General features: G+C 43.1%; 1 protein-coding gene across 2 annotated transcripts in view; it reads right to left on the reverse strand.

Annotated features, from left to right (window-relative positions):
* The window catches only part of slc6a1 (solute carrier family 6 member 1), a 74296-nt gene that overhangs the window by 12838 nt on the left and 36622 nt on the right, over positions 1 to 24836 (reverse strand). For both annotated transcript variants that reach the window (XM_033037250.1, XM_033037249.1), the window contains exons 11-12: positions 23258 to 23389; positions 7086 to 7188 (exon numbers count right to left, since the gene is read on the reverse strand). In XM_033037250.1, coding sequence (XP_032893141.1) covers positions 7086 to 7188; positions 23258 to 23389 — 235 coding nt within the window. The remainder of the gene's footprint in view (positions 1 to 7085; positions 7189 to 23257; positions 23390 to 24836) is intronic.

Below are 24836 nucleotides of genomic sequence, written 5' to 3' on the forward strand. Positions count from 1 at the left end.
GAATTGTTAGAGAAAAGGCAAGTTTTCAAGTATGTTTTCTCTGTCCCCTTTAGTGATTCAGTGCTTTACAATCTTGAAGGGCAATGTACTTTTCGTAAGATTAGGTTTCTAAAACTGTGCAGATTTCTAGATGGGATCTAGCATTCCCCGCAACCCCTTTCAGATAAAGGAACACTTCATTTTTGGTCTGTTTTGATTACTGATAGCAACGGTGCACTAGCTTTAACAACTTGTGTCTTGTGTTCCTATACTCCTGCGGCTCTCCCACATTAAGAAACCATCTGTTTCCCATCTTAGATCCAAATTGCATGGCTTTACATTAACTGCCTACAATTGCTTTGCCTGCTCACTTGATCTGTTTCCATCCATGTCCAAGTTCCTGTTCCCATTCACACAAATTACTGCACCGGGTATCCCACATAGAATTGCAAGGTCATCATCGTGAGAGGGTGGTCGCAAGGCTATAAAGTTGCTGAGAAAATTATTCCCACAGTAATACATTGATGTTCATCCAAAAATCTCTCCACAATAAATGGCAGCAATGCTGCATCCAAGAACTTGGCCAGATATTTGAAATAATTAAATCAAAAATCATATGGCTAGACACAGGATTGAAATAATCACATTTCCAATATATTAATTTAGCTCTGGATCTGTCCAGAATTTTTTGGAAAGCCACTCCTGTCAATTTAACAAAGGCCTTGACATAAGTTTGTTGGAGGATAGATCACACAATGGAAATTCAAATCTAAAGTGGGCTGCTGGCCACCTCCCCTCCCACCCCCCTCCCCTGGCCAACCCCCCCACCACCACCACCACCTCCAGCTCAACTCTCCATCAACAATTATATGGCCTTTAATAGATACAAAAAGCTGGAGTAATAGCCCTGTCCCACGGTATGAGTTCATTCCAAGAGCTCTCCCGAGTTTAAAAAAAATCAAACTCGTGGTAAGCACGGAGAATGCACATAGCGTGTACGTCGGAGCTCGGGGACGTCCCTTAGCGGCTCGTAACGCTAACGGCAGGTTCTCGGGAAGACTCGCTAACTGCAAGTAAGCTCGGGAAGACTCGTGAAGATTTTTCAACATGTTGAAAAATGACCACGAGAGCCCCGAGTACAGACGAGCGGCCATTACCGTAAATCTCCGAGTTCAAATCAGGGCAAACTCGGGAGAGCTCTTGGAATGAACTCGTACCATGGGACAGGGCTATAACTCAGTGGGACAGGCAGCATCGCTGGAGAGAAGGAATTGGTGGCGTTTCGGGTCGAGACCCTTCTTCAGGCTGACGTCAGGGGGGAGGGTGGTACATAGATAAGGAAGTCTGAAGGTGTGAAAACATGGCAAAGGGAATGGGGATCAAGGAAAATGCAGAATAGATCATTGTTGGCTGAGAGAAGGTAACAACAAAGCAAACAGAGATAAAATATAGTCGGAGACAGTAAGACTGGTCGGAGAACTGGGAAGGGGGAGGGGTGGATAGAGGGAAAGCATGGGTTACTTGAAGTTAGAGAAGTGAATGTTCATGCCGCTGGGGTGTAAACTACCCAAGTGAAATATGAGGTGCTGTTCCTCCAATTTGTGCTGGGCCTCACTCTACCAATGGAGGAGGCCCAGGACAGAAAGGTCAGTGTGGGAATGGGAGGGGGAGTTGAAGTGTTAAATCGTCTGGCCTTTTGTGCTGTGTTGTTATAAATTTTAGTTTCTGAGTTTAGATTCAGAATGAAGCTATTCTAGAGAGTAGATTCAAGGACTGTAGTAGGAAGTAATTATTTTGTTTAAACCCAGCATGTTGCCCTTGCATTACAGCTTGCCTAGAGAGATTGATGAAATCTAACAGGTTGCAAATCTGTTTGAATTCTGCCTCTCTGCTGGCATTCTGAAAGAGGAGAGATATCACTCGCTCTGAGATGTGATATGCTGCTTATGATTTCTTCTTTTGTATTTTTTCATTAGTATCTCGGTCTCTTCACTCTTTTTCCTCTGCTTTAACCATTTGTTTGTTTACCATAAACATAATTGATCTTCTCAGCCATGTTGCAGATGCATTTCCACTTGCTTGACTATTATTTAACATTCTTTGCATTTCAACAAAGATTTTCCTCTTTGGAAATTGTAATCCATTTATCAATCATCTGTGAGCACTGATCCAAGATTGCAATCTTAATTTCCATCTTCTGGGAGACTTTGAAAAAAACCCGGCAATTTTTCATCAAGAGATCTTTGCATCCAAACAGTGAGAGATTTGAAATCAATCCTTTGATTAAATCAATATCATAGAAGTTGCAACATCGAGTATACCTCAAGTTTCAGAAGTCAAGTAGTAATTAATATTCAGCACATTTGGAAGGTCCTGTGGATTTTATGTCCTATCGGTTCATGCATTTTGCAATGTTCAGTTGGTCAATAAACTGAAACAGATCTGCTTGTTGGTCCAAGAGACTTGATGAAACGTTGATTACTTTTGAAATGAATGGGCTGAAGAATAAAGTGATCGTATCTTTCCTTCGCATTTGCTGTCAGAATATTCTTCTTAATGTGCCGTCATTATTTGCACCACCTTTGGCATTTTCATGAACCACTCCGCGACACAGTTCTGAAATCTGCATTGCCTTTCTGTGTGTCCTTGGGTCCAAAGTGCCGGCCAGTACAGTGAACAGTAGGTAAAATATCCCATTACAGCTCCAAGTATTACAGCTCCACGCTTTATCTTGCTGATCGTCTTAAGACCATCTTTGATTGGGATCTTCTTTGTCATATAACTTTGGAATTGGAATTAGAGAGCTAAGTATTTATGGCCAAGAGTCTTTTTTGCATTCAAACGTGTTATTGCTGTTGATGGTCATTTGAAAATACACTTTGTTCTGCCCTTTTGTGGCTCCCATCTTTTTCCTTAACCTGCAGTTTTCCTGGGGTTTTATACATGGTGAGTTGGGGGTGAGGCCGTGTTATAATCTGATCCAACAAACACCATGTTTCTGCGCTCTACTGATTTGTAGAGTTCCACCTTATTAGTTTAAGGTACAGTCTATGCTTCCATCCTTTCCCACATTTTAAACATCTTCAGACAGATTCCTCATCTGTTTTTAGTTCACAAACACCAAGGTTTGTCTCCACTTTCCCCTTGATCTCACTAAATGTGCTTTCCTTTGCTTCCAACGTGACTACTGTTGCCCCAGTTTGTTATTCAGAGCCTGAGTTGAATGGTTGAAATAAATAAATAATGTCAGGTATGTGTGTAATTCAACTGAAGTTATTTATTTACTTCAATAATGAAGAGAAACAAAACAACATTGTGAATTCCAGAGAGCTGTGCCCTCTGGCTCCCTCTTTCATCCATCACTCCCTCCCTTCCATTCTACTTTTTGGTCATGGTGTTTTGTTTGGGGTATTTTTGGTAATGGAGGTTTTTCTATTGATATTTCACTTGGAACTCTGGCAAGTTTCCAATTGCCACAAGTGTGAAAGCCCTTGGGGACATTGATATGCCACCCCTCCGGGCATTAAATAGCAGTGCCGGCTCAAAGGGCCGAGTAGCCTACTCCTGCACCTATTTTCTGTGTATCTATGTTGCTATGTTTCACTCCAGGGCCCAAGTGAACGATGCAAACTTGGAGAAGGGAAATTGCAGGACCTTCGAAGGCTTTGCGTGAACTGATAATTGAATGGCATTGGAAAGAAGCAAAGGAACATGTGCACATACGTTTTAGAGACTTCTACGATGAAACTTCATTTCATGGATCATGGATCAGGTGCAGCGAAAATCGGTAGAAGAAGTGAAAAAAAAGTCACAATGACTCAGGTCCATCATTTTGTTTATGGATATTTGCTGTGTGATACTGATGTTTAATCTTTTTTTAGTATATAATAAATTTAAGCTAATCATTTTTTGGCCTGATGGGCATTTTTACAGATGCATTTTTATCACATCTCTTATTAACCCTGAATATTGTTTAGAAATGTATTTAATAATAATTTCCCATTATTTCTGGACTTCTTGCTGAGAGCTTTTTAATTTTCAAAGCGTTTATGAATGGATGTGAGAAACATCGTTTGATCTGTTTATTTCCTTCAGGGAATTCTGCATCAAGGCAGTCTCTTCCTCAGTTGAATGATACCATGAACGGAAAGAAAGTAGCTTCATTGAATGTTGATTCCCATTTGTGTTGCAACAGTAGTAAATGGCAGCCTTGCCTTTTTTTGCTACAGTCTATGTAACAAACTAATTTGTTGGTGATTTAAATGCTTAACTGTGGCTTAGCTGTTGGGAAATAAACGATCGGAGCATAGCCAATATCCAGATGAACTAATTACATCTGAGATGATCACTGTCTTCTATGGTGGAGGTTCAAGCCATTCCAGAAGCAGAACGGGACATGACTGAATTTAGTTAATGAGCAGAGCAGGCTGATCTAACACTGATTAGTATAGAACAATAACATTAAAACAAATCATTACCATGGTCACAGTTCAAGCATTCAATGGGACTATGTATGCCATCTCCAAATAGTGTCAAATCATTGCTTGAAAGAAGTGTGAAATTTTAGTTTTGTTTAGTTTAGAGATACAGTGTGGAAACAGGCCCTACGGCCCACCGAGTCTGCACTGACCAGTGATCCCCGCACACTAACACTATCCTGCACACACTAGGGACAATTTTACAATATACCAAGCCAATTAACCCACAAACCTGCACGTGTGGGCGGAAACCAAAGATTCTGGAGAAAACCCACACAGGTCACGGGGAGAAAGTACAAACTGCGTACAGACAGCACCCATAGTCAGGATCGAACCTGGATCCCTTGCGCTGTAAAGCAGCAACTATACTGCTGCACCACTGTGCAATCCAAATGTTGATTGCTTTAAGAACATTTCATTTGTAACAATAAGGCACGAGATAATGGCCAAGACTCCAAAGATTAATGCACCCGGCCTAGAATTGTGAATCTGCACATTCCCTTTGTCTATCAAAATTAGATTTGATCACTTCGGTCTCTTTGGGTTTTTTTTAAGTTGACCGCAGAATGTTCCTTCTGAATCTATTCCGATATCTCCCAAACTATGATAGACACAAAGAGCTGGAGTAACTCAGCGGGACAGGCAGCATCTCGGGAGAGAAGGAATGGTTGACGTTTCGGGTTGAGACCCTTCTTCAGACCCTTCCAAACAATAATGTGGTAAAGAGGAAAGCATCTTTAACCCACTTTAATAAATCTACCTGAGAAAATGAATCACTGCTATATTTAATAATTATCTGCTTTAATTTAGCCTGGACTAAATGACTGCTTTTTGAGGAACAGTAACAAAATCTGTTGGCCATTAGTTAGAACAGAAACATGCAAAACTGTAACTTTTCTGTTTTTACATTGCTATTCCTCGAGAAAGTGATGATTGCAGAGTTAGTCATTATTAACCAAGCATTTGTATGAATCATGCAGAATAATTACCATCCATATTGACCATGTAAACTTTCCCTCTATTTCAGTGGTAATCAGCTACTTTTGTGGCCGTAAATAGCTGACCAGCCTTTATATGGCCTGCAGTGGTATTGTGACCAATTTGGTTGGTGAAGGGAACACCAGCACATTTGCCTGGCCTTTACAACGCTCATTGTTTTCATGTGCTGACCATTTTACTCGATAACATGCTGATGAGAAGTGTTCTTAGAAAGGATACATCAAGGCAGTGGCAATAAGGGAGAAGTGTAACTAACATGCCACAAGTTTTGCTCTGCAGTGCCTTCATAAGGATCAATCTCCATATCAGCCAAAACAGTACATGCCCCACCAGCATTGCTGACCAATAATCTTACATACTCTGCTAGTACAGACATAAGAAATGCATTCTGTCTTTCATATAGAAATATGAAATATGCGTAGGAATAGGGTTTAATTGTCAAGGAGTTGAATATATTGGTCCAATGATCTGGTAAATGTAAACCATGATTACATCTTGATAATACATGTTCTCCACAATTGCTCAGAAATGGTGAAATGCTGCAAGCTTGCACACTTCTTGCTAAAGCTCGTAAGGTTGTACATGCTAGTATGTTCTCCTTATAGGAAGACCTGGGATCTTACAACCTGTAATGTCCGGAATGTGGTTGAATATGATTTCCAATTCTGAATTAAAGCCAATTTCATGAGCAAATGTTGGTTCTGTAATGCCCCTGTCCCAATAAGGAAACCTGAACGGAAACCTCTGGAGACTTTGCGCCCCACCCAAGGTTTTCGTGCGGTTCCCGGAGGTTGCAGGTGGTTCCCGGAGGTTGCAGGTAGTGGAAGCAGGTAGGGAGACTGACAAAAACCTCCGGGCACCTCCAGGAACCGCACGGAAACCTTGGGTGGGGCGCAAAGTCTCCAGAGGTTTCCGTTCAGGTTTCCTAAGTGAGACAGGGACATAAAGGTTGTAATAGCCTCTGTAGAATATAAATGAGTAAAACCATTATTAGGCGGTCAGATATCCAGATATCTGGTAAAATCACCATTACTTCTCTCCCCTGTTGTGCAATGGGGTTGAGCTGCCTGGCAAGATAACTTATTGTGGCTTTGTAATGGTTACATCGAAGGAAAAAGGACATTAGTGTCTTTCACATAGACCAAGGGTTCCCAACCTGGGATATATTTCGCCTACCCAGAGGGTAAATTTGTTGATTCTAGATTTGTACATTGATTGACTCTGTTTGGTTCTGGTATACCGGTATCTGTTCATCATTAGTTGTTCATAAATAAATGAAATACCATTGTGTTTAAGAAGGAACTGCAGATGCTGGAAAATCGAAGGTAGACAAAAGTGCTGGTGAAACTCAGCAGGTGCTGCAGCATCTATGGAGCGATGGAAATAGGCAACGTTTCCGCCCAAAGCGTTGCCTATTTCCTTCGCTCCATAGATGCTGCTGCACCCGCTGAGTTTCACCAGCACTTTTGTCTACCAGTGAAATAACATTGTTATGTGTGCTATTAAAGTTGCCAGGGGTAAACGGGACGGAAAATGGTTGGGAACCCCTGATATAGGCTCAAACTACATTTAGCAGGTAAGTTTCACAGTGCAAAATCAACGAAAACATTTGCGGTTAAAAATTCTTACCATAGCACCACGATATTGAGATGGTCTCAAAGAAAACTAGAAAGAGCAAACACATTCCACTAGCAGAGTAGTAGTCAAAAAGTTTAAAGACATACAGACCACCCTAGGGAAGAAAAATACATCACTTAGATATCAGTTTTTCATGCATAATTCTTCCGTATCTCTCAGTCATGCATCGGTTAACGGACTGTAAAATACATCCTAGCTGCATGCTCAATCTGTAGTCACCCTACATATAATTAACAGATTCAGAAGTCTGACGGCTGCTATTCTGAACTAATTCTGATCCATCAGATTAATGAAAGATTACAGAGTGTGCATAATTTCCACATCACAAAACTGAAATTACAATTAGCATTCCATCCTGTTAGTTACACATGAGTTACACTTTAATTAAAGTACCCATCATCAGTGCTTGAGTGTACTTGTACAGATATGCCGACATTTATGAGTTTCCCTGTATCTGCTGCTAAACTTTAATAACAACCAGCGCATTGATTATTAATTTTCATTGCACTTTCATGGGAAAAATCCAACAGAAACATACTCCCAATAGCCCTAGTATCCAAAATATATGTATTTTGTTTAAGCAAGAACACAAGCTCCTCTTGAAACTCCGTAAGAGGATAGCACTGAATCGATCCATTTATAACAAATTTTATACATAAGATGAATGTAAAATGCTGGTGTAACTCAGCAGGACAGGCAGCATCTCTGAAGAGAAGGAATGGGTGACATTTCGGGTAAAGACCCTTCTTCAGACTGATAATCAAGCCACTTAATACATTTTCTATATTAAATTAGCATCTAACACATTTTTATACTGAGTATGCATTTAATTAGGAAACTGGCAATCTTACTTTAATTACTAATCTCTTTAATATGAATATGAGAAAATGATAGAATAGAAACATTGAAAATAGGTGCTGGGGTTTTCCATTCGGCCCTTGGAGCCAGCACTGCCATTCAATATGATCATCCAAAATCAGTACTCCATTACGGCTTTTTCCCCATATCCCTTTATTCCTTTAGCCCTAAGAGTTAAATCTAACTCTCTCTTGAAAACTATAAATAGCGTATATATAGAAAAATATCCTAAAAACCATTAACCAATTTTGGTAAAATTTTGTTTCGACATACAAAAGATGATTTTATAAATGTATATTTATGTGCAAATATAACCATACATCTGCAATAGATAGAACATTTGCAAAGTGCAATACTTTGAGAGAATGTGGGAAGAGATTGTTTGACCATGGTTGTATATCCACATGAAAAGCTGACATATCAAATACCAAGGACTGAAGTCATATCAATGTCCATGGCAAAATATAAATCAATTTTGAAATGAAATGGTTTTATGTTAGGACTGCTAGAAATTACCCTAAGAACTGAGTGAACAATATCAAATAGTGCTGATATCATTAACCTGCAAAAAAATATGATGAGAACGGAAATATGATTTTACCTGTAGGTCTGGGCTGATAGGTGTTAGATACAGTTTCTTTTAAACAAGAAATTGCTCAAAGGAGAAAATATAGAATGCCCTGATTTAAATTTGCCAGAGGATTGCTGGTCCCTGGATATGCAGAAACAACTTATTGTCAGTATGGCATAAAGGGATAAATCACGAAAGGACAAACTAAGGAATACAAAATACAAATGGAAGGAAGCAATGTTAAGATTCTACAAATCATAGACCACAGTTGGAGTACTGAGAGGGATTTCTAACACGCAGATATATGAAGGGTGTAGAAATAACAGAAAAAAAGTTCAAATTAGTGTTAGTTGGTGTGTGACTGCCAGGGTTATAACAAGAAGTTAGAGGGAACCAAGAAACTGCAGATGCTGGAATCTTGAGGAAAATACAAAGTGCTGGAGTAACTCAGCAGGTCAGGCAGCATCTCTGGAGACATGGATAGGTGACGTTTTGGGTCAGACTGAAGAAAGGTCTGAAGAGGGTCCCAACCCTAAACGTTGCCTGTCCATGTTCTCCAAAGAGTTGCTCTAGCACTTAGCATCTGTAGAGGGAATGGACAGACAACATTTTGGATCGGAACCCTTCTTCAAACTGGATTAGAGTTTCAGTTCACCGTATCTAAAAAGTTGAAATAAGACTGGATAGACTTGGCTTATACTCACTAGAATTTAGGAGATTGAGAGGGGATCTTATAGAAACGTACAAAATTCTTATGGGGTTGGACAGGCTAGATGCAGGAAGATTGTTCCCGATGTTGGGGAAGTCCAGGACAAGGGGTCACAGCTTAAGGATAAGGGGGAAATCCTTTAGGAACGAGATGAGAAGAAACTTTTTCACACAGAGAGTGGTGAATCTCTGGAACTCTCTGCCACAGAGGGTAGTTGAGGCCAGTTCATTGGCTATATTTAAGAGGGAGTTAGATGTGGCCCTTGTGGCTAAAGGGATCAGGGGGTATGGAGAGAAGGCAGGTACGGGATACTGAGTTGGATGATCAGCCATGATCATATTGAATGGCGGTGCAGGCTCGAAAGGCCGATGGCCTACTCCTGCACCTATTTTCTGTGTATCTATGTATCTAAGACCTGCTCAAAATGAGAGCTCTGAGGAGCAAGAGATAATAAACTGCAATAACTGTTCACATTGATGGGTATGCAGTGGCAATGCAAAACTTATTTAAGCTAATGATAAAATGATTTGAAAGACTGTTAGTGCCACAAGTAATCATTGAAGTAAAATCAATTGCTTGTGTGAACCAGGAATTAGACAATTGCTTAATAAATGAAAGCGTAGAATGAAAGGTGAAACAAATGAGAAAATTGGATGAAAATAACTGCCTCATGTTGAGAGGGAAATCTGAGAAAGCCCGTCAGCCTCTATATAGAGTATCAACTTCTACAACCAGGTCTGGAACATTTACTTGACTTCAGTCGGAACGTGTGACAGACCTGTTTTGATATTTTGTGCACGCGTTTTAAAAATAGCCAGGTTAAATATGGCTGAGAGCTACCGCTGCATGGCTTTGATTGTAGTGCAATCTGACAAAAAATGTCCAGAAGGAAAACATTTGTAGGTTCTGCAAAAAGGAACTTGAAAGATTTTTGATTGGTAAACTCATTTAAACAACCTCACACCCAAAATCCTATACAATATAATCCTCACCTGCTGAAACTAAATGATTACAGATGCAGATTCTTATGGCTCCATAACGTTATATATTGTGTACGAAGGAACTGCAGATGCCGGTTTACACCAAAGATAAACATAAAAGGCTGGAGCAATTCAGTGTTGCAGGCAGCAACTCTGGAGAGAAGGAATGGGTGACGTTTCAGGTCAAGACTGTTCTTTAGACTGAAGAAGGGTCTGGACCCAAAACGTCACCCATTCCTTCTCTCCAGAGATGCTGCCTGTGCCACGGAGTTACTCCAGCATGTTATATTTTGTACCTGAAACACCTGCTAAAATTGCAAGTGCCCCCAAACCAGAATGAAATAGAGTTAAAAAATTCAATTTCGGAAAATCACAAAATCGTTTCAGTGATTCTGTTGGGGTTTTGTTGGTGTTACATGAAACAGTAAGTACTTTTAGTCACTGAGAATGCTGTTAGGTCTATATAAATCAGTTGGTTTAGCACAGCTGGGGATGGAATAATACAAGAACTGACTTTGTTCTTGTAGACGATGGAGATGCCAATCAGTTTGGATTTTACTTCGGAGTCACGTGAGTGACTACGTGAAGAACCCCACCAGGACGCATGCGTGTCATATCGCTACACGCATTGCAACGAGTCACAGCAGGGGGAACGACGTTCCCTTAGCGGCAAAATTTGAAAGCCGGGAACAGCAGGTAAGAGACTCTGCGTTCCTTCCACTTACCCTTTAGGTGGAGACATGGACCGGATCCACGAAGGCTGCGGGAAAGCTGGCGGGGGAGAACCGTGGAATTGCGGGCAGCCGGCAGCAGCAGCCAACGGCACGCTAATCTCCCGTAATGGGAACAGCTGTGCCCGACTTCGCTCCCGACTTCGCTCCCGCGCCGGCCGGTCGGGAGAGGTAAGCAACTAACAGAGTCGTTGACTCCGAGGAGTCCGACTCTGAATAGCCGCGAGCGACCAGTGCCCGTGTGCATGGGGGTCGGTTTGAGCGGCTTTAGGAGCAGCCGCGAGCAGCCGGTGCCCGTGCGCACGGGAGCCGGTTTGAGCGGCTGGGAGCGGGGAACAAAGCAGCCGCGAGCGACCAGTGCCCGTGTGCATGGGGGTCGGTTGGAGCGGCTGCAGGAGGAACAAAGCAGCCGCGAGCGACCAGTGCCCGTGTGCATGGGGGTCGGTTGGAGCGGCTGCAGGAGAAACAAAGCAGCCACGAGCAGCCAGTGCCCATGTGCATGGGGGTCGGTTGGAGCGGCTGCAGGAGAAACAAAGCAGCCCCGAGCGGCCAGTGCCCGTGTGCATGGGGGTCGGTTGGAGCGGCTGCAGGAGAAACAAAGCAGCCGCGAGCGGCCAGTGCCCGTGAGCACGGGAGCCGGTTGGAGCGGCTGCAGGATGGGTCAACAGCAGCCGGGAGTGGCCTATGCCCGAGAGCATAAGAGCCAGTTGGAACGGCTGCTGGAGGAAATACCCCAAAGTGGCAGGAGATGGAGGCTAGCCACAGTGGGCAGTTAGTAAGCCCCACAGCAGTACCTCGTGTAGGGCTGCACAGTGTTTCTCCCTCATCAGAGGGGAACACCGAGGGTCAATCCTGGGCTGACTGCAGGAGCTGGAGCAGAAGCGTCTTCAGGTGCAGCCATGACGGCCAGTGCCCGTGAGCATTGGAGCCGGGTGGAGTGGCTGCAGGAACTGGAGCAGGAGTGGCCTCAGGAGTGGCGGCTTCAGGAGCAGCCACGACGGCCAGTGACCATGTGCATTGGAGCCGGTTGGGTGCCCGTGAGCATCGGAGCCAGCTGGAGCGGCTGTTGGAGCAGGTAAGTGACAGGCTCCGGGAGATGGAGACTAGTCACAGGGGGCAGCTAGTAAGTCCTACAGCAGTACCTCTTGTAGGGCTGCACTGTTCTCCCTCATCAGAGGGGAGTATAGGGGGTCAATTCTGGGCTGAACCTGAACAGGGGAGCAGAACATACCCCTAGTGCACATGGGGTGCAGAAAACCTATTGGAAGACACTTACCATCAGGGAACTGCAAAACACTGAATGTTCCCAGTATCAACCAGTGTATTTGAAAACATGGCAGGGCAGGGACTTGAAACGAAAGAAAGTTCCAAAAGTCCTAACAGCGGGAATTACGGGTTTCGCCCGCACAATAAACAAAAAAGACATGACACTAGATCACCAGGATGCACTGGCCTTATTTTGCTAACTACCAATACGAGTAAACAGCATTAGGAAGAAGTACCATCCAACCGGCTTTAGACCCTAATTTGCAGGCCTCTGCAAACCTGGAACCTCCATACCACCAATATTAAAATTTGGAGGCAACTTATCTAAACAGGTAAAGACCTTGACATAGAGGGAAACCGTGGGGCTCATTAAAGCAACATCTAAAAACTACTTCCTGGGGAATGCGCTAACCCTCAACACAGACCCAACTACAGATCCAGACACCGGCACCTCAACGTCCACGGAGGATGCCGAAAAAGTAACAAACCTACTAATAGTAACCATGGAGGAAGAAGTATAGGGTTATACCATAGAATTATTCAAAACATAATCCTCCAGTTCAGCATGTACCGAACTGAATGTTCATGCTTACAGGCAAATAAATAATCAAAAGCGCATACTAAACTACAGTGCCCAAATAAAAAAGGAGTAATGGAGGACATCCAACACGAATCACAGGAATTCGTGTCCAAAAATCTTTATCATAAAATAGATGGTGGTTGCCACGTCATCATAGATTTGGCTAATTGGAATACTTTCGTACTTTATATTCATTACTAGATGGGAACCTTTGTTACTGCAAAGGTATTGATCCTAGGTTACTACATGGCAAGCATCGTATTAAAAAATGCTTACTATACAGTACCCATTAGAGGTGACCACAGATGTATTTAACACAATGGATCATCTGTGGTTTCACCCTTAACTTAGCTCACATGTCTGTGACTTTGCCGTAAGAAAAGGTAATGGAGGCTTGCAGTAAACTAAACCAGCCATCAGACTGGTAGTAGAATAATTGGCATTATAGTGGCTGTGTTCCAGCCACATAAATCGGACCTTTACATTATCAAATTACTGAGCGCAAACATGCGTGCACTCAAAAATTATGAGGGTCATTCTGACAGACCTAAGAAGCTACCAACAGAGGCCACAATGGTACTAAAAATGGTACTAAAATGGTAGAAACATAACATTAGGCATTGTTCCTATCCAAACATTAACAGCTACCCGTCTATGGAACTACATACTGATGGGCACTTGGATGGGATGCTACCAATTCCATCTCCAGCTGTGGGGGAGATGGAATGCACAGGAGGCATCATTACATACGCTGGGCATAAATACCTGGGAAAGTTGAGTGCATTCCATGGGTTTAAGTCATATTGTTCTGGGTTATATCACCAGTATGTTAGACTACTAATTGACTACACCACCGTGGTAGCATATGTCAACCATATGGGTGGAAACATATCGACATCATGTGACTATCTGGCCAACACAATTTGGCAATAGTGTATCCAGAAAGATATTAGGATATCAGCTACCAGCTTACTAGGTAAACTGAATTTAGTGGCAGACAACAGGTCACGCTAAGTCTATGAAAACACTGTATGGATGTTGGATAAAATATGTATTGCTGGAATTACAGCACGGTATGGAACACCAGATAACGACCTATTCACATCCATGCACTCACCAGTTATCGAATGAGGTTCTTGGGAACCAGAACCTGGGGCAGTGGCTACAGATGCATTTCGCTGCATTGGGGGGTAATTTATGCATTCCCTCCTTCTGCCTCATCAGTCGGGTATTTAGGAATAAACAGTAGACTCCGCGTCTGGTATTTTGATAGTACCCGATTGGCCTACTCAACCATCGGTCCCGGTGATATCGACATGGTTTTAGAACCATGCATCACCATCCATCATAGACCTAATTTACTGGTTCTTCCCGCAACAAGGGGAGTTACCCATGTCATAATTATATAAACCTATTAATTTATAGAGTTGAAAGCACCTCTACTACACCTGGGACTGACGGACCAAACAGTGGAATTATTTCAGCGGGCCACAGACAGTCCACCAAAAAATCAGTACTTGGTGTCATCAAGAAATGGGAAGTACTGTCACAACAATAAACATCACCCACAGATCTATGAACATCCCGTCTGTTCTGGAATTCCTGGCAAGCCTCCATTACGATGAGAGGCTCAGTCATAGTGCCATCAACTTCGCCAGAAGTGCTCTGTCAACATACCTGGCGCAAGGAACAGAGCGGCATTCTGTTGGGACACACCCTGGCAACCAAACTCATGAGGGGCATTTTGATATTAATCCCCCAAGAACCAGGTACTCCCAAATATGGGATGTGAGCATTGTACTGACCATGTTAAGAAACTGGTCTCCAGCTACAGCTCTGTCCCTACAGAAACTGACTATGAAAACAGTCATGCTGATGGCCTTGGTTACGGCACAAAGGGTCCAGTCACTACAGAAACAAAGGTTGGACAACATGATTATTTCATCTGGAAATTTAACTTTTCACATCAATGAAATAGTCAAACAGAACAGACAGGGGTCAGCAGGCCTAAAAACAGAATTCAGGGCCTACCCGACAGATGGTCGTCTCTGTATTGTAACACACTTACTATTATATATGGAGTATACTAAGATCATCAGAGGGAAATAAATGTCACTTTAATCAGCTACAAACAGCCACTCAAAACAGTGACAGTCCAGACCATCTCTAGATGGCTAAAACAGGTCCTAATAAAGGCTGGAGTAGACACTAGCATTTTTAAATCTCACTCCACCAGGGCTGCAGCTACATCGGCAGCTATGAAGTTGGACGTTCCTATGGACCAAATCCTCAAGACAGCAGGATGGTCAACGGAGGAAACTTTCCAACGACTTTATAACAATCCAGTCATTGAACCTGGAACATTTGCAGAAACAAATTTAAGTTCTGTAATTTACCCCATAAATAGGGGCAATAATTGGTGTTAATATTTTTACCGTTGGGTTTCAATATCGTATTGATGTCTAATGATGTTAACTCTATTCTCCCCAAAATCAAGGCAGATGTGATGCATGGACTCGTTCCACGGCATGAAATCACAGAGCTTTAAAATCTTCACGTAGTCACTCACGTGACTCCGAAGTAAAATAGTAAGATTAAACGAGAACTTACCAGTTTGAAGTTTGATCTTTATTTTATGAGGAATAACGTTGAGGGAATACGTGCCCTCCGCTCCCACCCTTGATCATATCCTGAACTGGTATGTCTTCTCTAATCTTACTATGTTTAGTCATTACAGTTATCTGTGATTTCACACCGCTGCTTTGAAGAATGACACGCATGCGTCCTGGCGGGGTTCTTCACGTATTCCCTCAACGTTACTCCTCATAAAATAAAGATCAAACATCAAACTGGTAAGTTCTCGTTTAATCTTACTATTGTTCTTCCTCATCATTGTTCATTGAACATCTCAGAAAAGATCAAAGTCAGCGTTTTCCATAATGCTACTTAGAATTTAGGTTTAAGAATTAAGATTAACAGCAGGGATGAACCAAGCCACATCTGCAGTTCCTTATTATTACATTATTCACTTTTCAGGTTGAAATAGATGCTGTGGAGAGTAGGAAGAAGATTAAAGCAACAAACCTCAATGATATTAAAATCTCATAACAAAATGCGTGTGAAAAAGAACCACTAATTTTCCTGACATTTAGTTGAATTGGTGTTCACATGTAGATAATAGACGCAAAAAGCTGGAGTAACTCAGTGGGTCAGATGGCATCTCTGGAGAAAAGGAATGGGTGACGTATTGGGTCAAGACCCTTCTTCACCCAAAAGCTCACCCATTCCTATTCTCCAGAGATGCCGTCTGACCCGCTGAGTTACTCCAGCTTTTTGTGTCTATCTTCGGTTAAAACCAGCATCTGCAGTTCCTTCCTACACACTTCACATATAGTTAGTAATTTTCAATTTATTAAGAATGTTTACCCGATCTAACCACAGGGAAGCAAGGTGGTGAGATGCAGTGAATTCACAGCAACACATTTACTGTCATTTAAGTGCAAATAGACGGAAAATAAATCATGGAGTGTGATTCTCTACATTCCCAATACTAAGTTACAGTGACCAATTTTCCTCATGGGAAAAATAAAGTTTGATTATATCATATCATATCTACTCGACATGTAATGCAATTTGTTACATACAACGGCTTGCAGTTCAATATTTAAATCTCTTGTTTTTGTATCTTGTCATCTCCCAAATTGCAGGAAATCTATACCAAGCAACGCAATTTTTATCCACATTATTAAAAACTACCTGATATATGTTTTAGTGTACAGGAATAATATTGATACCTTAAGGTAAACCTGAAAGAATTGGCCTCAGCAGAACTTGTCCGATTCTGCAGGTGAGATTACACTTCCAGCGCAATTACTGTTGCCAATTTATGTAACCATTTGAAAATACAAGCTCATTGCAATTAGAATCCTCATGTAAATGGTATTAACAAAGTTTCTAGATAGGCTGACAGTTAGTTTAAAGATCTAGCCATTAATTTAAAAATAATCCTAAATTCTGTAAGGAATATTTAACAAGTAATTGATTAAAAAAAAAAAATTAAGATTGCAAAAATTAAAATAATAGAAATAACATTTTTTATAACATATTCAGTATTAACAATCTAAACTGTGGGCTCAGCTGTTCATTTCATATAGGACAGGACAATCAGTGACTACTTGCTATGGATATTAATCAGCTGGAGTATTGTATGCAAAATACATGATTTTCTCATCAGACCCCTGCAATATTGAAAGGCAAGGAATGGAAAATTGTGTTCATTCAATAGGCTGTTCAGGGAGAGCAATGATTTTTTTTTTAAAGTGTGAAGAAATACAATTTTGGTAATAGAGTTGTGATTTTTTTTTACTCTTCAATTTTATTGAAATTTGAAATATCTCTCGGGATGGTCAAACAAGTTTCAGGCAAGTTCGATGGTACATTGTTCTAAAGTGACACCGGGAAAAGTGAAGCCATGCTTTGTTTAAAGGTAAAACCCTTTAAAGCCCCAGAGATTCAAATAAGGTTCCTGAGGTAAATGATGGCATAATCCTTGCTACATAAAGAGTTGCCTATTATGTAAAAGATGTCTGATTGTGGATAATAAGAAACCATTTAAATTAAACACACTTCTTTAAGCATTAATATTTCTGGGACAATGTGTGTGGTTGGTGGTGGTATGCCTTTTTTATTCCTGCCGTGAGATCCAGATTATACTGTGACATGGCATCTATTTCCATCTGTCTAGCATAAATCAAATCAGGACAAAAAAGTTGAATGGCATTAAGGTAATAGAGTCTGAGGACTTTCCATAATCTACCCAGAAATGCATGGTACACATTGTCTGACTTAGAGTCCTGGAGTCATAGAGTGATACAGCGTGGAAACAGGCCCTTCGGCCCAACTTGCTCACACCGGCCAACAAGTCCCTGCTACACTAGTTGCACCTGCCAGCATTTGGTCCCTATCTCTCCAAACCTGTCCTCTCCACGTACCTGTCTAACTGTTTCTTAAATATTGGGATAGTCCCAGCCTCAACCACCTCGTCTGCCAGTTTGTTCCATACACCCACCATACTTTGTGTGAAAATGTTACCCCTCAGATTCCTATTAAATATTTTCCTCTTCACCTTAAACCTATGTCGTCTGGTCCTCGATTCGCCTACTCTGGGCAAGAGACTCTGTACATCTAAATTGCAAAGAAAATTGCAGTTGGAGTATCATGTACTTCATGAAAGCTCAGTTTATATAACAAAAGTGGCCAGGAAGTAGCCTGGTGCTATTTTAAATAGCATAGAAACATAGAAACATAGAGAATAGGTGCAGGAGTAGGCCATTCGGCCCTTCGAGCCTGCACCGCCATTCAATATGATCATGGCTGATCATCCAACTCAGTATCCTGTACCTGCCTTTTCTCCATACCCCCTGATCCCTTTAGCCACAAGGGCCACATCTAACTCCCTCTTAAATATAGCCAATGAACTGGCCTCAACTACCTTCTGTGGCAGAGAATTCCAGAAATTCACCACTCTCTGTGTGAAAAATGTTTTCCTCATCTCGGTCCTAAATGTTTTCCCCCTTATCCTTACACTGTGACCCCTTGTTCTGGACTTCCCCAACATTGGGAACAATCTTCCTGCATCTAGCCTGTCCAACCCCTTAAGAATGTTGCAAGTTTCTATAAGAACCCCCCTCAATCTTCTAAATTCTAGCGAGTACAAGCTGAGTCTATCCAGTCTTTCTTCATATGAAAGTCCTGACATCCCAGGAATCAGTCTGGTGAACCTTCTCTGTACTCCCTCTATGGCAAGAATGTCTTTCCTCAGATTAGGAGACCAAAACTGTACGCAATACTCCAGGTGTGGTCTCACCAAGACCCTGTACAGCTGCAGTAGAACCTCCCTGATCCTATACTCAAATCCTTTTGCTATGAATGCCAACATACCATTCACTTTCTTCACTGCCTGCTGCACCTGCATGCCTACTTTTAATGACTGGTGTACCATGACACCCAGGTCTCGTTGCATCTCCCCTTTTCCTAATCGGCTACCATTCAGATAATAGTCTACTTTCCTGTTTTTGCCGCCAAAGTGGATAACCTCACATTTATCCACATTATACTGCATCTGCCATGCATTTGCCCAGTCACCCAGTCTATCCAAGTCACCTTGCAGCCTCCTAGCATCCTCCTCACAGCTAACACTGCCCCCCAGCTTCGTGTCATCTGCAAACTTGGAGATGTTGCATTCAATTCCCTCATCCAAATTATTAATCTATATTACTAAATCTCTGTTCTTGACCGGTTTTGGCCATCTGTGCTGCGATTCCTGAGAGAACGCCGCCATCTACGGCCGGCATTTTGGGCCACCTCGCTCAGAGTCCCGCTCCGCAGCATGTGTGCCGAGGATTTTTCCCGTTGATGAAAAATACAGAGATATTAATGTTTTTACAAAATTCCCTATTCTCTCTGTTGCCCCTGCTGGAGGGAGGGGGTGGGACTATAAAAACAGGAAGTGGTGTGCCTCAATCAGTCTCTGCAAGTGATGTGCCTCAATCAGAGCTCTGAATGACACTGAACAAATGTCTCCACTGCTGTGAGTACCCATAATGTGGTTTGAAAATGAAAATATGGTTAGTTTGAGGAAAAAAGCACTGCCTGCAAATGGTTGTTTGGGGGGTTTGGGTTGAAGTAAAAAGACACTCTCTCTCTCTCTCTCTCTCTCTCCTCTCTCTCCCCACCTCTCTCTCTCCCTGTCCCACTCTCTTTCTCTCTCTCTCTCCCCCCCTGTCTCTCTCCCTTTCTCTCTCTCTCTCCCCTCCACTCTCTCCCCAACTCTCTCCCCCTCCCCCCAGCCCCCCCTCTCCATATCCCCCCCCTCTCCTCTCCCCCCTTCTCCTCTTCCCCCCCTCTCCCCCCCCTCCTCTCCACCCCTCTCCTCTCCCCCCCTCTCCCCTCCCTCTCCCCCCCTCTCCCCTCCCTCCCCCCCTCTCCTCTCCCTCTCCTCTCCCTCTCCTCCCCCCTCTCTTCTCTCCCTCTCCTCTCCCTCCTCTCCTCTCCCACCCCCCTCCCATCCCCCCTCTCCTCTCTCCCCCCCTCCTCCCCCCTCTCCTCTCCCCCTCCTCTCCCCCCTCCTCCCCCCCCTCCTCTCCCCTCTTTTTCTCCCTCCTCCCTCCTCCCCTCCATCCCCACCCCCACCGTCCCTCCCAAAACCCCCCCTCCCCTCCACACACCCCTACCCCCTTCCCACCACCCTCCCTCTCCCTGCTCCCCACCTCTCCCCCTCACCTCACCCCCTCTCAGCACACCCTCTCTCTCCCCCTCTTCCTCTCCCCCCTCCTCTCCTCTCCCCCTCTCCTCCCCACCCTCCCCCCTCTCTCTCCCATCTTTTTCTCCCTCTCCTCCCCTCCCCCACTGTCCCTCCCCTAAACCCCCCTCCCCTCCACACACCCCTACCCCTTCCCTCCACCCTCTCTCTCCCCCCCTCTCCCCTCTCCCTCCTCTCCTCCTCCTCCCCTCTCTCTCTCTCTCTCCCACCCTCCCTCCCTCAAACCCCCTCCCCTCCACACCCTCCACCTTCCCCCCCTCCCTGCTCCCCACATCTCCCACTCACCCCCCTCTCAGCACCCCCCTCTTGGGGGCTATGCGTCAATAGATAGGGTGGTTATGGGGTAAAAGGAGCAAATTAATAATATTAATATAATATCAAGAGGGGTAATTAGCGTGAGTGCGGGGGAGGGGGGGGGGGATAGTTGACACGTTGGGGGAACAGACCCAATGGGTCTGCACTTGGTCTAGAATATATTGTAAATAGCTGGGGTCCCAGCAGTGAGCCTTGCGGTACCCCACTAGTCACTGCCTGCCATTGTGAAAAGGATCCGTTTATTCCTACTCTTTGCTTCCTGTCTGCCAGCCAGTTCTCTATCCACATCAATACTGAACCCCCAATACCGTGTGCTTTAAGCTTGTATACTAATCTCTTATGTGGGACCTTGTCGAAAGCCTTCTGAAAGTTCAGATACAACACATCCACTGGTTCTCCCTTATCCACCCTACTAGTTACATCCTCGAAAAATTCTATAAGATTCGTCAGACATGATTTACCTTTCATAAATCCATGCTGACTTTGTCCAATGATTTCACCACTTTCCAAATGTGCTGCTATCCCATCTTTAATAACTGATTCTAGCAGTTTCCCCACTACCGATGTTAGAATAACTGGTCTGTAATTCCCTGTTTTCTCTCTCCCTCCCTCCCTTTGTGGGGTTACATTAGCTACCCTCCAATCCTCAGGAGCTACTCCAGAATCTGAAGAGTTTTGAAAAATTATCACTAATGCATCCACTATTTCTGGGGCTACTTCTTTAAGTACTCTGGGATGCAGCGTATCTGGCCCTGGGGATTTATCGGCCTTTAATCCATTCAATTTACCTAACAACACTTCCCGGCTAACATGGATTTCACTCAGTTCCTCCATCTCATTTGAACCCCGGTCCCCTGCTATTTCCGGCAGATTATTTATGTTTTCCTTAGTGAAGACAGAACCAAAGTAGTTATTCAATTGGTCTGCCATGTCCTTGTTCCCCATGATCCATTCACCTGTTTCTGACTGCAAGGGACCTACATTTGTTTTAACTAATCTTTTTCTCTTCACATATCTATAAAAACTTTTGCCGTCCGTTTTTATGTTCCCTGCCAGTTTTCTTTCATAATCTATTTTCCCTTTCCTAATTAAGCCTTTTGTCCTCCTCTGCTGGACTCTGAATTTCTCCCAGTCCTCTGGTTGGCTGCTTTTTCTGGCTAATTTGTATGCTTCATCTTTTGTTGAAGCCTCTGCTGAATTAACACTTGACACTTGGCATTGGTTCTATCATGTACCAGATTATATCAAAGGTTATAGTACATGGAAGAGCATGGCATAGCAATGGGCCTTTTAGCCTACGATATCTGTGCCAAATATGATGCCAAATTAAATGAATCCCTACAGTTCACATATGATCGGCATCCCTCCATTCCCTGCTTATTCATCATTCTATCTAAAGTCCCCTTAGATGCCACCATTGAATTTGATTCCATCACCACTCGTAGCAGAGCATTTTAGTCACCCATCACTCTCTGTGGAAAAAAAACGTCCCACACATCCCTTTTAAAGTTTCCCCCTCTCACCTTCCAGCTATGTCACCTTGTATTTGACATTTCCACCTTGGGGAAAAGGTTCCGACAATCTGCCCTCTCATCATTTTTATAATCTTCTATCAGTTCTCCCTTCACTTCAGAGAAAGTGATCCAAGGCTATCTGATCTCTCCTCATAGCTAATACCTCTAATCCAGGCAGCATCTGTTCTGCAATCTCTTCTGCGCCCTCTCCAAACCTTCCACATCATTCTTGTAATGGGGCGACCAGAACTGCATATAATACTCAAAATGTCGCATAATCAAAGAACTGTAAACTGCAACATGCCTTCCTCATTCTTGTACTCAATGACCTGACCAATGAAGACAAGCATACCATTCATCTTCTTTACCACTCTATCTGCTTGTGTTACTACTTGCAGGGACTTGGACCCCAAGATCCTTCAGTACATCAATGCTGTTAAGGGTCCTGCCATTAACTGTATACTTTTCCTTTACATTTGACCTCCCAAAGTGCAGCACCTCACACTTGCTTGGATGAAACTCAACTTGCCATTTCTCCGACCATATCTGTAACATATCTTTATCCTGCCGTATACCTTGACAGTCTTCTTTGCTATCCGCAACTCCACAAATGTTGGTGTCGTCTACAAACTTACTAACCAACTCACATATATTTTCATCCGTCATCAGAAACAACAAAGGTTCCAGCACTGATCCCTGCAGAATCCTACTGTAAAGATCTCCAACTAGACCTGACAAATCTCCACCCCCATCCACTCCCTTCTGTGGGCTACCCTGTTCTGAATTCAAACTACCAGGTCACCATGAATCCCATGCATCTTAATCTTCTGAATCAGCCTAACATGAGGGACCTTACTAATATCTACATAGGCAGCATATGCTGTTCTACTCTATTTGTTCATCTTTATCACCTCCACAAAAAACTCAGTCAAGTTTGTAAATCATGACCTGCCCCAGACAAAGACATGCCGACTGCCCCTAATTAGTTCCTTCTCTTCTGAATGCAATTTAGTTCTATCCTTATGGATCCTCTCCAATAGTTTCTCCACCGCTGATGTGAGGCTCACAGGTCGGTAATTTCCTGGATTGTTCCTATTTCCCCTCTTGAAAAAAAGGCAAGATTGTAACTCTTCTGTTTACAGATTTTGTAGATTTACTTTTCAATTTCGGTTCAGGTGAAATCATAGCTGAACACGGATAAATCATGTTACATTACAAGATGCAAAATATTAAAATATCGCTGTCACTTTTTCAGGTGGAAATCAACTTACATCAAAAGATTTCATATAGTTTCATTGAGATTGATCATGTAATTTACCTGGGTTATGTTCGATAAACCTATCAAGTAAGAAATAAGGCAGACCACAGCAATGAAGATTTCTCTTCTTCCTCGTAACAATTTGGGAAACTCATCCACCAGAGCAGTTATGAAACCTTCGACGGTGCAAAACTGAAAATTAAGAAACAATTTGCATGAACGTAAGTTTATTTGTCTTAATTTTGATAATTATTTCTTGCAAACAACAATATCTAATTTAAAAGGGAGGTGTTCTGATGGAAGATCATTAATCAGAAACTCTTTCTTACTCCAGGGATTCCTCACCTGTTGGCTATTTCCAACACTCCCTGTTTTTAGATTGGGTTTCCAGCCTTTACAATTTATTGCATTTTAATAGCTTATTTATACTTCTTATTACTGTATAGAATTAAAAACAAAATGTACAAATGTAGATATTTCCTATTATCAAACCAGTATAATTGTAACTGTATTTGGAAATTAGTCAGGAATAAGGGTAGGCTGTGATTTCAGAAATATTCTAGACCAGATGCAGACGGTGTGCGTTGGGAAGCTGATGAAGCTGATTTTGAAAGGTCCTTCCCCTGACGTCACTGGAAGGTGGTGGAATATTATGTTTCACTCTACCGTTGGGGGGGGAAGGGGACATTGTGGCGTCACTGGAAGCTTGTGTTTTAAAAGCTGTTTTTTGTTTCTTTGAAACTTTTATCATGAATAACCCGGGGGGGAAGGGGATAGGGGGTGTGAATAACCAGGGGGGGGAGGGAGGGAGCAAGGGGGTGTGAATAACCAGGGGGGGAGGGAGGGCGTTTGACACTCAGCAGCCTGAGAGCCCATTGTGATTATCATCACTGGAAGCTCCTTGAAAAAGGCTGTCTGTGAGAAGCTGTGGTTACCGTTGGCAACGGCCCATTGTGATGTCATTGCTGCACTCGGCAGCTTGAGAGCCCATTGTGATTGGTGCACTATACGTGGCATTGTGACATCATCAGTGGGAAGTCCTGGAAAAAGGCTGTGTGTGAGAACTGTTTTTTGCCTTTTTTTAAAACTTGAATCGTCAATAACCTGTGAAATGTAGGATGAAGTCTTAAGTGAACCTGATTAGTGCGTGGAGGGGAAAAATGTGAGTCAGATTATGTAAACATTTAAGCGCTACCACGTAACGTTTTGACGAAGGTACAAAAATACATACAGACACACGCACGTATACATACATACAAGATGAGACTTTTAATAGTATACTAGACCAAGGGGGACCCGTTGGGCAACGTCCCCTCAATGCGCGGTTGCAGGGGGGGGGGGGGGGGGATACGGCGTCACACAGACAGTAAATAAACCCCCACACACACAGGGGGGGGAGGGGGGGGGGGAGGTGGTGATCAAAAAGGTTTTCATGAAAGATAACGAGGACATGGAACATGAGATTGGAGGTCAGGGTTGCGAAGAAGAAAGGGGACCCCATGTGGTGGGGCGCCGAGAACAAAAGGGGGAACTCAGTGTGGGGGGCCACCAAGAACGTGTGGGACCTGTGGTGGTGGTGGTGGGAGGTGGGAGGGAAGAGGAAGTGACCAACAATATTCAAGGGTACTTTGTAACTTTG

Source organism: Amblyraja radiata, chromosome 18 (genome assembly GCF_010909765.2).
Source record: "Amblyraja radiata isolate CabotCenter1 chromosome 18, sAmbRad1.1.pri, whole genome shotgun sequence".
NCBI classification, from domain to species: Eukaryota; Metazoa; Chordata; class Chondrichthyes; order Rajiformes; family Rajidae; genus Amblyraja; species Amblyraja radiata.